The 17452-nt window shown below is 45.4% G+C and overlaps 1 protein-coding gene across 2 annotated transcripts in view; it reads left to right on the top strand.

The window, feature by feature from the left end:
- emilin1a (elastin microfibril interfacer 1a) overlaps window positions 1-17452 on the top strand; it is a 54281-nt gene that overhangs the window by 15296 nt on the left and 21533 nt on the right. The window contains exon 2 of one of the 2 annotated variants that reach the window (XM_042321407.1): window positions 9258-9377. The exons of the other annotated variant lie outside the window; for it this stretch is intronic. Coding sequence (XP_042177341.1) covers window positions 9258-9377 — 120 coding nt within the window. The remainder of the gene's footprint in view (window positions 1-9257; window positions 9378-17452) is intronic. 2 annotated transcript variants of the gene reach the window in all.

Below are 17452 nucleotides of genomic sequence, written 5' to 3' on the forward strand. Positions count from 1 at the left end.
GATCTCACAATTATTATTTTTTTCAGTCTTAACTCCTCTTCAGTGTATTCTGGCTCTAATAAATAGTGCTGTATGTTCCTATGTAAAAAAAAACAAACATAAACAAATGTTTAATCGTCCAGCTCTTCGTGGTAAGAGGAATCATCAGGAGCAGCCATTGTCGCTAATTATTTAGCAGTCTCAGACAGTGCATGGTAACATAGTGTAGCTTCCATTAAACCTCCATTCCATTAAACCATATCTACTTGAGTAATTGTGCAAATTGGCAAAACACAAAGGCCACAATAATTGCTACAAAACACGGCTCCATTCAGTTCTAGATTAGACAGCAGGCTCAATCAACCAATGGCGTCATTGGTTGAACATCTCCTGGCTCAAAAATTCAATAAAGTTTATAGTGCATAATTATGAATGGAACACCCTCTCATCACGCATAATTATGAATGGAACACCCTCTCCTCAGTCATAATTATGAATGGAACACCCTCTCATCGCGCATAATTATGAATGGAACACCCTCTCATCACGCATAATTATGAATGGAACACCCTCTCATCACGCATAATTATGAATGGAACACCCTCTCATCACGCATAATTATGAATGGAACACCCTCTCATCACGCATAATTATGAATGGAACACCCTCTCATCAGTCATAATTATGAATGGAACACCCTCTCATCACGCATAATTATGAATGGAACACCCTCTCATCACGCATAATTATGAATGGAACACCCTCTCATCACGCATAATTATGAATGGAACACCCTCTCATCACGCATAATTATGAATGGGACACCCTCTCATCAGTCACGAGCACAGGAGGTTGGTGGCACCTTGGTTGGGGAGGACAGGCTCGTGGTAATGGCAGGAGTGGAATCAGTGGAATGGTATCAAACACATGAATTCCATTCGCTCCGTTCCAGCCATTATTATGAGCCGTTCTCCTGAGATAAGGCGGGGCTTTACCTAGCAAAGACTTAGGGTTTGGCGACGAATATGAAGCGAAGGCCAGCCAACGAGAGCATACAGGTCGCAGTGGTGGGTAGTATATGGGGCTTTGGTGATAAAACGGATGACACTGTGATAGACTGCATCCAATTTTCTGAGTAGAGTGTTGGAAGCTATTTTGTAAATGACATCGCCTAAGTCGAGGATCGGTAGGATAGTCAGTTTTACGAAGGAATGTTTGGCAACATGAGTGAAGGATGCTTTGTTTTTTTGCGAAATAGGAATAAGTACAACATGTAAAGTGTTGGTCCCATGTTTCATGAGCTGAAATAAAAGATATCAGGAATTTTCCATACCGTATGTACAAGAAGCTTATTTCTCTCAAATGTTGTGCACAAATTTGTTTACATCCCTGTGAGTGAGCATTTCTCCGTTTGCCAAGATAATCCATCCACCTGACAGGTGTGGCATATCAAGAAGCTGATTAAACAGCATGGTGATTACACAGGTGCACCTTGTGCTGAGGACATTAAAAGGCCACTCTAAAATGTGCAGTTTTGTCACAACACAATGCCACAGATGTCTCAAGTTTTGAGGGAGTGTGCAATTGGCATGCTGACTGCAGGAAAATCTACCAGAGCTGTTGCCAGAAAATTGAATGTTCATTTCTCTACCATAAACCGCCTCCAACGCCATCTTAAAGAATTTGGCAGTACGTCCAACCGGCCTCACAACCACAGACCACGCTAGCCCAGGACCTCCACATCCGGGCATTCTCACCTGCGGGATCGTCTGAGACCAGCCACTCAGATAGAAATACTCCTCAGTTTCATCAGCTATCTGTAATAAAAAACATTTTGTGGCGAAAAACTTATTCTGATTGACTCGGCCTGACTCCCCAGTGGGTGGGCCTATGCCCTCCCAGGCCCACCCATGGCTGCGCCACTTCCCAGTCATGTGAAATCCATAGAATAGGGCCTAATGAATTTATTTCAATTGACTGATTTCCTCATATGAACTTTAACTCAGTAAAATCAGAGCTTTTTAAAAATGTATTTAACTAGTCAGTTAATAAGAACAAATAATTTTTTACAATGACGGCCTAACCCGGCCAAAACCTAACCCGGGCGACACTGGGCCAATTGTGCACTGCCCTATGGGACTCCTAATCATGGCCGGTTGTGATACAGCCTGGAAATCTAACCAGGATCTGTAGTGACGCCTCTAGCACTGGGATGCCGTGCCTAAGACCTCTGCGCCACTGGCATGTTGAGTGTATATTTTTGTTCAGTATGAGTAACTTTTAATAGGGAATGAAGTGATCTCTCTGGCAGGTGTAAGGCTTTGCCCTGGTTGACTTACTGCACTAGAAACATAATGGGTGTGTACCAAATTGCACCTTATTCCCTATGCGCCCTGGTCAAACTTAGTGCACTATATAGGGAATAGGGTGCCATTTGGGACAAAACCCATAATGATCCCAGCCTGAACACAACCATCTGAGTAAGCATGAACGTGAGAGTATGATCATCCTCGTGCTCCATAGCCTCCCACAGTAAAGACTATTGGAGCTTTGGGGATTGGAGAGGGAGCTGCAGGAAGTTTACAGCATAATTATATGCTGAATCAGCAATTATAGACCCAAAACATAAATAAATAAAACATTGGAGGAGTTTTTCCTGACCCCCCACCAGGAACAACTCTGGGCCCTAGTCATAAGCTGCCAGCATGTCTAGTTGATTTTCTGGTCAGGTCACCTAAAGCTTAGTAAAAACTTCTGACCCTGTAATTTATATTTTTACAGGCCTCTCAGTGGCCCGTCATATTTGGGCCCTCCCAGGGGTCGTTCAGATACTAAACCCCTCCCAGGGGTCATTCACCTACTAAACCCCTCCCAGGGGTCGTTCAGATACTAAACCCCTCCCAGGGGTCATTCACCTACTAAACCCCTCCCAGGGGTCATTAAGATACGAAACCCCTCCCAGGGGTCATTCAGATACTAAACCCCTCCCAGGGGTCATTCAGCTACTATACCCCTCCCAGGGGTCATTCAGCTACTACACCCCTCCCAGGGGTCATTCAGCTACTACACCCCTCCCAGGGGTCATTCAGCTACTAAACCCCTCCCAGGGGTCATTCAGCTACTAAACCCCTCCCAGGGGTCATTCAGCTACTAAACCCCTCCCAGGGGTCATTCAGCTACTAAACTCCTCCCAGGGGTCATTCAGCTACTACACCCCTCCCAGGGGTCATTCAGCTACTAAACCCCTCCCAGGGGTCATTCAGCTACTAAACCCCTCCCAGGGGTCATTCAGCTACTACACCCCTCCCAGGGGTCATTCAGCTACTAAACCCCTCCCAGGGGTCATTCAGCTACTAAACCCCTCCCAGGGGTCATTCAGCTACTAAACCCCTCCCAGGGGTCATTCAGCTACTAAACCCCTCCCAGGGGTCATTCAGCTACTAAACCCCTCCCAGGGGTCGTTCAGATACTAAACCCCTCCCAGGCGCCATTCAGCTACTAAACCCCTCCCAGGGGTCATTCAGCTACTATACCCCTCCCAGGGGTCATTCAGCTACTAAACCCCTCCCAGGGGTCATTCAGCTACTATACCCTTCCCCGGGGTCATTCAGCTACTATACCCCTCCCAGGGGTCATTCAGCTACTATACCCCTCCCAGGGGTCATTCAGCTACTATACCCCTCCCAGGGGTCATTCAGCTACTATACCCCTCCCAGGGGTCATTCAGCTACTATACCCCTCCCAGGGGTCATTCAGCTACTAAACCCCTCCCAGGGGTCATTCAGCTACTATACCCTTCCCCGGGGTCATTCAGCTACTATACCCCTCCCAGGGGTCATTCAGCTACTATACCCCTCCCAGGGGTCATTCAGCTACTATACCCCTCCCAGGGGTCATTCAGCTACTATACCCCTCCCAGGGGTCATTCAGCTACTATACCCCTCCCAGGGGTCATTCAGATACTAAACCCCTGCCATTAGATGAGCTGCAGAATGTCCCTAGAGTAGACAGAGGCAGACAACGTCAAACAGCTCAACTGTAAACATTAAACATTTAATAATTTCTCTTTCAAATATCTTGTCGCATGCTTGGGTTACTCAGACCGAAAATAGTTAGTTGTTTATAGTGGCTGGAATTTCTTCAGATATAATTTCTGAATTTCAAAGAACCATAAATCCCCAGCTAGTAGACAGTCTGGAAAAACAAATAACAGTCCAGCTCCATGTCTTTGATGGGGGGTTTTCTACAGCGGTGAGTGATTTCACCCTGGATATCTGGATTCATGAATATTTTTATTGGAACACAGTTGTATGAATGTAGAATTTCATGTTATAGAGAGAGAGAGAGGCTGGGAGTGAGAGAGATAGAGGATGGCAGTGAGAGAGAGAGAGAGAGAGGCTGGGAGTGAGAGAGAGAGAGGCTGGGAGTGGGAGAGAGAGAGGCTGGGAGTGAGAGTGAGAGAGAGAGAGGCTGGGAGTGAGAGAGGCTGGGGGTCGGAGTGAGAGAGAGAGGCTGGGAGTGGGAGTGAGAAGGAGAGAGGCTGGTAGTGAGAGAGAGAGAGAGAGAGGCTGGGAGTGGGAGTGAGAGAGAGGCTGGGAGTGGGATTGAGAGAGAGAGGCTGGGAGTGGGAGAGAGAGAGGCTGGGAGTGGGGAGAGAGAGAGAGAGATAGAGGCTGGGAGTGAGAGAGATAGAGGATGGCAGTGAGAGAGAGAGAGAGAGGCTGGGAGTGAGAGAGAGAGAGGCTGGGAGTAGGAGAGAGAGAGGCTGGGAGTGAGAGTGAGAGAGAGAGAGGCTGGGAGTGAGAGAGAGAGGCTGGGGGTCGGAATGAGAGAGAGAGAGGCTGGGAGTGGGAGTGAGAAGGAGAGAGGCTGGTAGTGAGAGAGAGAGAGAGAGAGAGAGAGAGAGAGAGAGAGGCTGGGAGTGGGAGTGAGAGAGAGGCTGGGAGTGGGAGTGAGAGAGAGAGGGTGGGAGTGGGAGAGAGAGAGGCTGGGAGTGGGAGAGAGAGAGGCTGGGAGTGGGAGTGAGAGAGAGCGGGGATGGGAGTGAGAGAGAGAGAGAGAGACTGGGAGTGGGAGTGAGAGATATAGAGGCTGGGAGTGAGAGAGAGAGAGGCTGAGAGTGGGAGAGAGAGAGGCTGGGAGTGGGAGTGAGAGAGAGAGACTGGGAGTGAGAGAGAGAGGCTGGGAGTGGGAGTGAGAGAGAGAGTGAGGCTGGGAGTGGGAGTGAGAGAGAGAGAGGCTGGGAGTGAGAGAGAGAGAAAGGCTGGGAGTGGGAGAGAGAGAGGCTGGGAGTGGGAGTGAGAGAGAGAGAGGCTAGGAGTGGGAGTGAGAGAGAGATAGAGGCTGGGAGTGAGAGAGAGAGAGAGAGAGGCTGGGAGTGGGAGAGAGAGAGGCTGGGAGTGGGAGAGAGAGAGTCTGGGAGTGGGAGTGAGAGAGAGCGGGATGGGAGTGAGAGAGAGAGAGAGGCTGGGAGTGAGAGAGAGAGAGGCTGGGAGTGAGAGAGAGAGGGGCTGGGAGTGGGAGTGAGAGATATAGAGGCTGGGAGTGAGAGAGAGAGAGAGAGGCTGAGAGTGGGAGAGAGAGAGGCTGGGAGTGGGAGAGAGAGGCTGGGAGTGGGAGAGAGAGAGAGGCTGGGAGTGAGAGAGAGAGAGGCTGGGAGTGGGAGAGAGAGAGGCTTGGAGTGGGAGTGAGAGCGAGAGAGAGACAGGCTGGGAGTGAGAGAGAGAGAGGCTGGGAGTGGGAGTGAGAGAGAGAGAGGCTGGGAGTGGGAGTGAGAGAGAGAGAGGCTGGGAGTGAGAGAGAGAGGCTGGGAGTGAGAGAGAGCGGAAGGGAGTGGGAGTGAGAGAGAGAGAGGCTGGGGGAGAGAGGCTGGGAGAGAGAGAGGCTGGGAGTGGGAGAAAGAGAGGCTGGGAGTGGGAGTGAGAGAGATAGAGGCTGGGAGTGAGAGAGAGAGAGGCTGAGAGTGGGAGTGAGAGAGGGAGAGAGACAACAACACAATTAGACCCAACCAAATCATGAGAAAACAAAAAGATAATTACTTGACACATTGGAAAGAATTAACAAAAAAACTAAGCAAACTATACATCTATTTAGCCGTAAACAGAGAGTACACAGTGGCAGAATACCTGACCACTGTGACTGACCCAAAATTAAAGAAAGCTTTGACTATGTACAGACTCAGTGAGCATAGCCTTGCTATTGAGAAAGGCCCCTGTAGGCAGACATGGCTCTCAAGAGAAGACCTGGCTATGTGCTCACTGCCCACAAAATGAGGTGGAAACTGAGCTGCACTTCCTAACCTCCTGCCAAATGTGTGATCATATTAGAGACACATATTTCCCTCAGTTTACACAGATCCAAAAATGATTACAAAACAAACCCAATTTTGATAAACTCCCATATCTACTGGGTGAAATTCCACAGTGTGCCATCACAGCAGCAAGATGTGTGACCTGTTGCCACAAGAAAAGGGCAACCAGTGAAGAACAAACACCATTGTAAATACAACCCATATTTATTTTTATTTATTTTCCCTTGTGTACTTTAACTATTTGCACATCATTACAACACTGTATATAGACATAATATGATATTTGAAATGTCTTTATTATTTTTGGAACTTCTGTGAGTGTAATATTTACTGTTCATTTTTATATTTTTTTTCATTTTTGTTTATTATCTACTTCACTTGCTTTGGCGATGTTATCACATGTTTCACATGCCAATAAAGCCCCTTGAATTGAATTAAGAGAGAGAGGGGGAGGGAGAGAGAGCAGGGAGGGAGAGCGAGGGGGAGAGAGAGAAGGGGGGGAGAGGGGGAGGGAGAGAGAGAGAGAGAGAGAGAGAGAGAAAGAAAGCAGGAGAAAGAGAGAGGGGGGGAGAGGGGGAAAGGGGGAGAGGGAGAGAGAGAGAGAGAGAGAGAGAGAGAGAGAGAGAGAGAGAGAGAGAGAGAGAGAGAGAGAGAGAGAGAGAGAGGGGGGAGAGAGAGAGAGAGAGAGCGGGAGAAAGAGAGAGGGGGAGAGTAGGGTAGAGAATGAGAGCGAGGGGCAGAGAGATAGAAGGAGGGGGAGAGAGAGGGGGAAAGGGGGAGAAAGAGAGAGAGCGAGGGGGAGAGAGAGCGTGGGGGGGAGAGAGAGCGAGGAGAGAGAGAGAGCGTGGGGGAGAGAGAGAGCGTGGGGGGAGAGAGAGAGCGAGGAGAGAGAGAGAGAGGATAAACCCATTCAGACACAGGAATGGAGGAGTCAGAGGAGAGTTGGGGTGGATCAAGGTGTTTAACATCATAGAGAGAAGAAATGCTGTCGGAGATTCCTGTAACCAGGAACTGTTTGTCCGTTAGAACTTCCAGTTCCAAGGCCAGAGTCTACTGGACCCTAGAGGGACACTAATTGGCTGGAATCACAGCCAAAGAAGTGGAGGAGGACTGGACTGAGTGGGGTAGTTTACTATGGAGGAGGACTGAGTGGGGTAGTTTACTATAGAGGAGGACTGGACTGAGTGGGGTAGTTTACTATAGAGGAGGACTGAGTGGGGTAGTTTACTATAGAGGAGGACTGGACTGAGTGGGGTAGTTTACTATGGAGGAGGACTGAGTGGGGTAGTTTACTATAGAGGAGGACTGAGTGGGGTAGTCTCCTATAGAGGAGGACTGAGTGGAGTAGTTTACTATAGAGGAGGACTGAGTGGGGTAGTCTCCTATAGAGGAGGACTGAGTGGGGTAGTTTACTATAGAGGAGGACTGAGTGGAGTAGTTTACTATGGAGGAGGACTGAGTGGGGTAGTTTACTATGGAGGAGGACTGAGTGGGGTAGTCTCCTATAGAGGAGGACTGAGTGGAGTAGTTTACTATAGAGGAGGACTGAGTGGGGTAGTCTCCTATAGAGGAGGACTGAGTGGGGTAGTTTACTATGGAGGAGGACTGAGTGGGGTAGTTTACTATGGAGGAGGACTGAGTGGGGTAGTCTCCTATAGAGGAGGACTGAGTGGAGTAGTTTACTATAGAGGAGGACTGAGTGGGGTAGTCTCCTATAGAGGAGGACTGAGTGGGGTAGTTTACTATAGAGGAGGACTGACTGGAGTAGTTTACTATGGAAGAGGACTGGACTGGGTGGGGTAGTTTACTATAGAGGAGGACTGAGTGGGGTAGTTTACTATAGAGGAGGACTGAGTGGGGTAGTTTACTATAGAGGGGGACTGAGTGGGGTAGTTTACTATAGAGGGGGACTGAGTGGGGTAGTTTACTATGTGGGAGGACTGAGTGGGGTAGTTTACTATGGGGGAGGACTGAGTGGGGTAGTTTACTATAGAGGAGGACTGAGTGGGGTAGTTTACTATAGAGGGGGACTGAGTGGGGTAGTTTACTATAGAGGGGGACTGAGTGGGGTAGTTTACTATAGAGGGGGACTGAGTGGGGTAGTTTACTATAGAGGACTGAGTGGGGTAGTTTACTATAGAGGAGGACTGAGTGGGGTAGTTTACTATAGAGGGGGACTGAGTGGGGTAGTTTACTATAGAGGGGGACTGAGTGGGGTAGTTTACTATAGAGGGGGACTGAGTGGGGTAGTTTCCTATGGAGGAGGACTGAGTGGGGTAGTTTACTATAGAGGAGGACTGAGTGGGGTAGTTTACTATAGAGGGGGACTGAGTGGGGTAGTTTACTATAGAGGGGGACTGAGTGGGGTAGTTTCCTATGGAGGAGGACTGAGTGGGGTAGTTTACTATAGAGGGGGACTGAGTGGGGTAGTTTACTATAGAGGGGGACTGAGTGGGGTAGTTTACTATAGAGGGGGACTGAGTGGGGTAGTTTACTATAGAGAGGGGGACTGAGTGGGGTAGTTTACTATAGAGGGGGACTGAGTGGGGTAGTTTACTATGGGGGAGGACTGGGGTCATGATATGAAAATGATAAGAAAACAGGTCTCCCTGGGACGAAAGGGGGACTGTGTCTTAAATCTTAAATCTAGCTGTGTCTCCTCAGTCTTATCCAGGGTCATCTGAGGGGGACAGATAGACTCCCTTGAACCCTCTGGGGGCTAGGGAAGGGTGTGTTTGTGAGTCTGTCTGTGTGTGTCCACATATCCCAGGCATCCATGTGTGTATGATCTTATGTGGAATCAAGAACATCGACCTTCCAGTCGTTTATTATTCTTTTCTGAACATTCTAATACAATTCTTCTGCCAATAGTAACACACTGACTAAGTGACTCATCTGGCATCTGCTTGCATTGCCTTCCAGGAACTGGTGTGCTTACAGGGTGGCATCTGTGTGTATTTCCTTCCAGGAACTGGTGTGCCTACGTGGTGACACGCACCATCAGCTGTGTAATGGAGGACGGGGTGGAGACGTATGTGAAGCCAGACTACCAGAGATGTGCCTGGGGACAGTGTTCCAGAGTGATGGCGTGAGTCTCTCTCTCTCGCTCTCGCTCTCTCTCCATCGCTCTCTCTCTCTGTCTCTCTCAATTCAATTCAATTCAATTCAAGGGCTTTATTGGCATGGGAAACATGTGTTAACATTGCCAAAGCAAGTGAGGTAGACAACATACAAAGTGAATATATAAAGTGAAAAACAATAAAAATTAACAGTAAACATTACACATACAGAAGTTTCAAAACAATAAAGACATTACAAATGTCATATTATATATATATATATATATATATATATATATATATATATACAGTGCAGTACAAATGGTTAAAGGACACAAGATAAAATAAATAAGCATGAATATGGGTTGTATTTACAATGGTGTTTGTTCTTCACTGGTTGCCCTTTTCTCGTGGCAACAGGTCACAAATCTTGCTGCTGTGATGGCACACTGTGGAACTTCACCCAGTAGATATGGGAGTTTATCAAAATTGGATTTGTTTTCGAATTCTTTGTGGATCTCTCTCTCACTCTGTCTCTCTGTCTCTCTCTCTCTCTCTGTCTCTGTCTCTGTCTCTGTCTCTGTGTCTCTGTCTCTGTCTCTGTCTCTGTCTCTCTCTGTCTCTGTCTCTCTCTCTCTCTGTCTCTCTCTCTCTCTCTGTCTCTCTCTCTCTCTCTCTCTCTGTCTCTCTCTCTGTCTGTCTCTGTGTCTCTCTCTCTCTGTCTCTGTCTCTGTCTCTCTCTGTCTCTCTCTCTCTCTCTCTCTGTCTCTCTCTCTCTCTCTCTCTCTCTCTCTCTCTCTGTCTGTCTGTCTCTCTCTCTCTCTCTCTCTCTCTGTCTCTGTCTCTCTTTGTCTCTGTCTCTGTCTCTCTCTCTCTCTCTCTCTCTCTCTCACTCTGTCTCTCTGTCTCTGTCTCTGTATCTGTCTCTCTCTCTCTCTCTCAAATTCAAATTCAAGCTGCTTTATTAGCATGGTGAAACATATGTCAACATTGCCAAAGCAAGTGAAGTAGATAATAAATAAACATGAATAAATAACGATAAACATTACACTCACAAAAGTTGTAAAAAAATAAAGACATTTCAAATGTCATATTATGTTTATATACAGTGTTGTAATGACATGCAAATAGTTAAAGTACAAAAGGGAAAATAAATAAACATAAATATGGGTTGTATTTACAATGGTGTGTGTTCTTCACTGGTTGCCCTTTTCTCGTGGCAACAGGTCACACATCTTGCTGCTGTGATGAAAACTGGTATTTCACCCAGTAGATATGGGAGTATATCAAAATTGGATTTGTTTTTCAAATTCTTTGTGGGTCTGTGTAGTCTGAGGGAAATATGTGTCTCTAATATGGTCATACATTGGGCAGGAGGTTAGGAAGTGCAGCTCAGTTTACACCTCATTTTGTGGGCAGTGTGCACATAGCCTGTCTTCTCTTGAGAGCCAGGTCTGTCTACGGTGGGCTTTCTCAATAGCAAGGCTATGCTCACTGAGTCTGTACATAATCAAAGCTTTCTTTAAGTTTGGGTCAGTCACAGTGGTCAGGTATTCTGCCGCTGTATCCTCTCTGTTTAGGGACAAAAAGCATTCTAGATTGCTCTTTTTTTGTTGATTCTTTCCATGATGTCATGGAAAGAATTATGATGTCATTTGTTTTCTCTTGATTTGGTTGGATCTACAGTAATTGTGCTGCTGTCCCTCTTCTCTCTGTCTCTCTCTTTTTCTCACTCTGACTCTTAAACTCAGTGTCACTCTTTCTCTCTTCCTGTCCCTCTTCTCTCTCTATCTCTCCTCTCTCCCTCTCCCTCCTCTCTCCCTGTCCCTCCTATTATCTCCCTATCCCTCCTCTCATCTCCCTATCCCTCCTCTCTCCCTATCGCTCCTCTCATCTCCCTATCCATCCTCTCTCCCTATCCCTCCCCTCTCCTCTCTCCCTATCCATCCTCTCTCCCTATCCCTCCCTCCTCTCTCCCTATCCATCCCTCCCCTATCCCTCCTCTCTACCTATCCCTCCTCTCTCCCTATCCCTCCTCTCTCCCTATCCCTCCTCCTCCCTATCCCTCCTCTCTACCTATCCCTCCTCTCTCCCTATCCCTCTCATCTCCATATCCCTCCTCTCTCCCTATCCCTCTCATCTCCCTATCCCTATCCCTCTCATCTCCATATCCCTCCTCTTTCCCTATCCCTCTCATCTCCATATCCCTCCTCTTTCCCTATCCCTATCCCTCTCATCTCCATATCCCTCCTCTTTCCCTATCCCCCTCTCTCCCTATCCCTCTCATCTCCCTATCCTGCCTCTCTCCCTATCCCTCCTCTCTCCTCTCTCCCACCTCTCTCCTCTCTCCCTCCTCTCTCCCTCTTCTCCTCTCTCCCTCCTCTCTCCCTCCTCTCTCCCTTCTCTCTCTCTATCCCTCCTCTCTCCTCTCTCCCTCCACTCTCCTCTCTCCCTATCCCTCCTTTCTCCCTATCCCCCCTAAAGGGCTTCATGTTTGGCCCTAAGTTGTTCCTTATTCAAGATATAGGCCGGCTGAAAGGAGTTGTCCCGCCCATATACCTCAGAGTGAGCAGAGGAATATGATGCCATTTGGGAAGCATCTTAAAACCTAGGGTATGCTAAGTGATTACAGGCACCACAGTCTAGACACTGCTCCCTCCACAAAAACCCCTGTGTCTTTAAGAAGTGTGTGTGCTCTCGTTTTCTCACGCTCTTTTAAAGAGGGAGGGAGAGACGTTGGATATTTAAGTATTTTCTATGTCTAGGAGAAGATGGCAAGACATGTTTCTTGTGCGAGTAGTGTGTGTGTGTGTATGTGTGTGTGTGCGTTTGTCTGTATGTGTGTGTGTGTGTGTGTGTGTGTTTGTTTGTGTGTGTGTTTGTATGTGTGTGTGTGTTTGTTTGTGTGTTTGTGTGTGTTTGTTTGTGTGTGTTTGTGTATGTGTGTGTGTTTGTTTGTGAATGTGTGTGTGTGTGTGTGTGTGTGTGTGTGTGTGTGTGTGTGTGTGTGTGTGTGTGTGTGTGTGTGTGTGTGTGTGTGTGTGTGTGTACTGTATGAAGCTGCCATGAAGAACCATCAGTGCCTCCGGTAAACAGGTAATTTCTATTAATGTTTTAATCATCTGCTCTAACAGACCATGAAGTTCAATAACGTTAACAGAATAAATACTCCACAGCCTCGCCAACATTAACCCTCATTTAGATCTTAACAGAATAAATACTCCACAGCCTCGTCAACATTAACCCTCATTTAGATCTTAACAGAATAAATACTCCACAGCCTCGTCAACATTAACCCTCATTTAGATCTTAACAGAATAAATAATACACAACCTCGCCAACATTAACCCTCATTTAGATCTTAACAGAATAAATAATACACAACCTCGCCAACATTAACCCTCATTTAGATCTTAACAGAATAAAATAATATACGGCCTCGTCAACATTAACCCTCATTTAGATCTTAACAGAATAAATACTCCACAGCCTCGTCAACATTAACCCTCATTTAGATCTTAACAGAATAAATACTCCACAGCCTCGTCAACATTAACCCTCATTTAGATCTTAACAGAATAAATAATACACAACCTCGCCAACATTAACCCTCATTTAGATCTTAACAGAATAAATAATACACAACCTCGCCAACATTAACCCTCATTTAGATCTTAACAGAATAAATACTCCACAGCCTCGTCAACATTAACCCTCATTTAGATCTTAACAGAATAAATACTCCACAGCCTCGTCAACATTAACCCTCATTTAGATCTTAACAGAATAAAATAATATACGGCCTCGTCAACATTAACCCTCATTTAGATCTTAACAGAATAAATACTCCACAGCCTCGTCAACATTAACCCTCATTTAGATCTTAACAGAATAAAATAATATACGGCCTCGTCAACATTAACCCTCATTTAGATTTTACGCAAATAAAGAATGAGGTGACATGAGGGAAATTGAGACATTTACTCTGCAACTGGCTTTCCTCACGAACAGTGACTCAAATATAGGACTGACCTTCTATGGGTACATCAGCACCTGTCTCACCATTACCTGTCTCATCTTTACCTGTCTCATCTTTACCCGTCTCACCTTTACCCATCTCACCTTTACCCGTCTCATCTTTACCTGTCTCATCTTTACCTGTCTCACCTTTACCTGTCTCATCTTTACCTGTTTCACCTTTACCTGTCTCATCTTTACCTGTCTCACCTTTACCTGTCTCACCTTTACCTGTCTCATCTTTACCCGTCTCATCTTTACCCGTCTCACCTTTACCTGTCTCATCTTTACCTGTCTCATCTTTACCTGTCTCATCTTTACCCGTCTCACCTTTACCCGTCTCACCTTTACCCGTCTCACCTTTACCTGTCTCACATTTACCTGTCTCATCTTTACCTGTTTCATCTTTACCTGTCTCATCTTTACCTGTCTCATCTTTACCTGTCTCACCTTTACCTGTCTCATCTTTACCTGTCTCATCTTTACCTGTTTCATCTTTACCTGTCTCATCTTTACCTGTCTCATCTTTACCTGTTTCATCTTTACCTGTCTCATCTTTACCTGTCTCATCTTTACCTGTTTCACCTTTACCTGTCTCATCTTTACCTGTCTCACCTTTACCTGTCTCACCTTTACCTGTCTCATCTTTACCCGTCTCACCTTTACCCGTCTCATCTTTACCCGTCTCATCTTTACCTGTCTCATCTTTACCCATGTCTTACCTTTACCCGTCTCACCTGTCTCATCTTTACCTGTCTCACATTTACCTGTCTCATCTTTACCTGTTTCATCTTTACCTGTTTAATCTTTACCTGTCTCATCTTTACCTGTTTCACCTTTACCTGTCTCATCTTTACCTGTCTCATCTTTACCTGTCTCATCTTTACCTGTCTCATCTTTACCTGTCTCATCTTTACCTGTCTCATCTTTACCTGTCTCATCTTTACCTGTCTCATCTTTACCTGTTTCATGTTTACCTTTACCTGTCTCATCTTTACCTGTCTCACTTTATCTTTACCTGTCTCATCTTTACCCTGTCTCATCTTTACCTGTCTCACCTTTACCCTGTCTCATCTTTTACCTGTCTCACCTTTACCCGTCTCATCTTTACCCGTTTCATCTTTACCTGTCTCATCTCCTTTACCCGTCTCACCTTTACCTGTCCATCTTTCTCACCTTTACCTGTCTCATCTTTACCTGTCTCACCTTTACCTGTCTCACCTTTACCTGTCTCACCTTTACCTGTCTCATCTTTACCTGTCTCATCTTTACCTGTCATCACCTGTCTCATCTTTACCTGTTTCATCTTTACCTGTCTCATCTTTACCTGTCTCATCTTTACCTGTCTCATCTCATCTTTACCTGTCTCATCTTTATCTGTTTCATCTTTACCTGTCTCATCTTTACCTGTCTCACCTTTACCTTGTATCTGTTTCATCTTTACCTGTCTCATCTTTACCTGTCTCATCTCATCTTTACCTGTCTCATCTTTACCTGTCTCATCTCATCTTTACCTGTCTCATCTTTATCTGTTTCATCTTTACCTGTCTCATCTTTACCTGTCTCACCTTTACTTGTATCTGTTTCATCTTTACCTGTCTCATCTTTACCTGTCTCATCTCATCTTTACCTGTCTCATCTTTTCCTGTCTCATCTTTTCCTGTCTCATCATCCATTTACCTGTCTCATCTTTACCCTGTCTCATCTTTACCCTGTCTCATCTTTATCTTTCATCTTTACCTGTCTCATCTTTACCTGTCTCATCTTTACCTGTCTCATCTTTACCTGTTTCATCTTTACCTGTCTCATCTTTACCTGTCTCATCTTTACCTGTCTCATCTTTACCTGTCTCATCTTTACCTGTCTCATCTTTACCTGTCATCATCTTTACCTGTCTCATCTTTACCTGTCTCATCTTTATCTTTACCTGTCTCATCTTTACCTGTCTCATCTTTACCTGTCTGTCTTTACCTGTCTCATCTTTACCTGTCTCATCTTTACCTGTCTCATCTTTACCTGTCTCATCTTTATCCTGTCTCATCTTTACCTGTCTCATCTTTACCTGTCTCATCTTTACCTGTCTCATCTTTATCTTTCATCTTTACCCATCTCATCTTTACCTGTCTCATCTTTACCTGTCTCATCTTTACCCGTCTCATCTTTACCTGTCTCATCTTTACCTGTCTCATCTTTACCTGTCTCATCTTTATCTTTACCTGTCTCATCTTTACCTGTCTCATCTTTACCTGTCTCATCTTTACCTGTCTCATCTTTCTGTCTCATCTTTACCTGTCTCATCTTTACCTGTCTCATCTTTACCTGTTTCATCTTTACCTGTCTCATCTTTACCTGTCTCATCTTTACCTGTCTCACCTTTACCCATCTGTCTCATCTTTACCTGTTTCATCTTTACCTGTTTCATCTTTACCTGTCTCATCTTTACCTGTCTCATCTTTACCTGTCTCATCTTTACCTGTCTCATCTTTACCCGTCTCACCTTTACCCTGTCTCTTTCACCTTTACCCTGTCTCACCTTTACCTGTCTCACCTTTACCTGTCTCATCTTTACCTGTCTCACCTTTACCTGTTTCATCTTTACCTGTCTCACCTTTACCTGTCTCATCTTTACCTGTCTCACCTTTACCTGTCTCATCTTTACCTGTCTCACCTGTTTCATCTTTACCTGTCTCACCTTTCTCACCTTTACCTGTCTCACCTTTACCTGTTTCATCTTTACCTGTCTCATCTTCACCTGTCTCATCTTTACTTGTCTCATCTTTCCTGTCTCATCTTTTCCTGTCTCATCCTTCACCTTCTCATCTTTACCTGTCTCATCTTTATCTGTCTCATCTTTACCGTCTCATCTTTACCTGTCTCATCTTTACCTGTCTCATCTTTATCTTTACCTGTCTCATCTTTACCTGTCTCATCTTTACCTGTTTCATCTTTACCTGTCTCATCTTTACCCTGTCTCATCTTTACCTGTCTCATCTTTACCTGTCTCATCTTTACCTGTCTCATCTTTACCTGTCTCATCTTTACCTGTCTCATCTTTACCTGTCTCATCTTTACCTGTCTCACCTTTACCTGTCTCATCTTTCATCTTTACCTGTTTCATCTTTACCTGTCTCATCTTTACCTGTCTCATCTTTACCTGTCTCATCTTTCTGTCTCATCTTTACCTGTCTCATCTTTACCTGTCTCATCTTTATCTGTTTCATCTTTACCATCTCATCTTTACCTGTCTCACCTTTACCTGTCTCATCTTTACCTACCTGTCTCATCTCATCTTTACCTGTCTCATCTTTACCTGTCTCATCTTTACCTGTCTCATCTTTACCTGTCTCATCTTTACCTGTCTCATCTTTACCTGTCTCATCTTTACCTGTTTCATCTGTACCTGTCTTTACCATCTTTACCTGTCTCATCTTTACCTGTCTCATCTTTACCTTTACCCTGTCTCATCTTTACCTGTTTCATCTTTACCTGTTTCATCTTTACCTGTCTCATCTTTACCTTTACCTGTCTCATCTTTACCTGTCTCACCTTTACCTGTCTCATCTTTACCTGTCTCTCACCTTTACCCTCATCTTTATCTCTCACCTTTACCGTCTCACCTTTATCTTTACCTGTCTCACCTTTACCTGTCTCACCTTTACCTGTCTTACCTTTACCTGTTCATCTTTACCTGTCTCACTTTACCTGTCTATCTTTACCTGTCTCATCTTTACCTGTCTCACCTTTACCCGTCTCATCTTCTCACCTTTACCCGTCTCACCTTTACCTGTCTCACCTTTACCCGTCTCACCTTTACCTGTCTCACCTTTACCTGTTTCATCTTTACCTGTCTCATCTTCACCTGTCTCATCTTTACCTGTCTCATCTCATCTTTACCTGTCTCATCTTTATCTGTTTCATCTTTACCTGTCTCATCTTTACCTGTCTCATCTTTACCCGTCTCACCTTTACTTGTATCTGTTTCATCTTTACCTGTCTCATCTTTACCTGTCTCATCTCATCTTTACCTGTCTCATCTTTACCTGTCTCATCTTTACTTGTCTCATCTTTTTCCTGTCTCATCTTTTCC

The sequence above is a fragment of the Oncorhynchus tshawytscha genome, linkage group LG05 (genome assembly GCF_018296145.1).
Source record: "Oncorhynchus tshawytscha isolate Ot180627B linkage group LG05, Otsh_v2.0, whole genome shotgun sequence".
Lineage (NCBI taxonomy): Eukaryota > Metazoa > Chordata > Actinopteri > Salmoniformes > Salmonidae > Oncorhynchus > Oncorhynchus tshawytscha.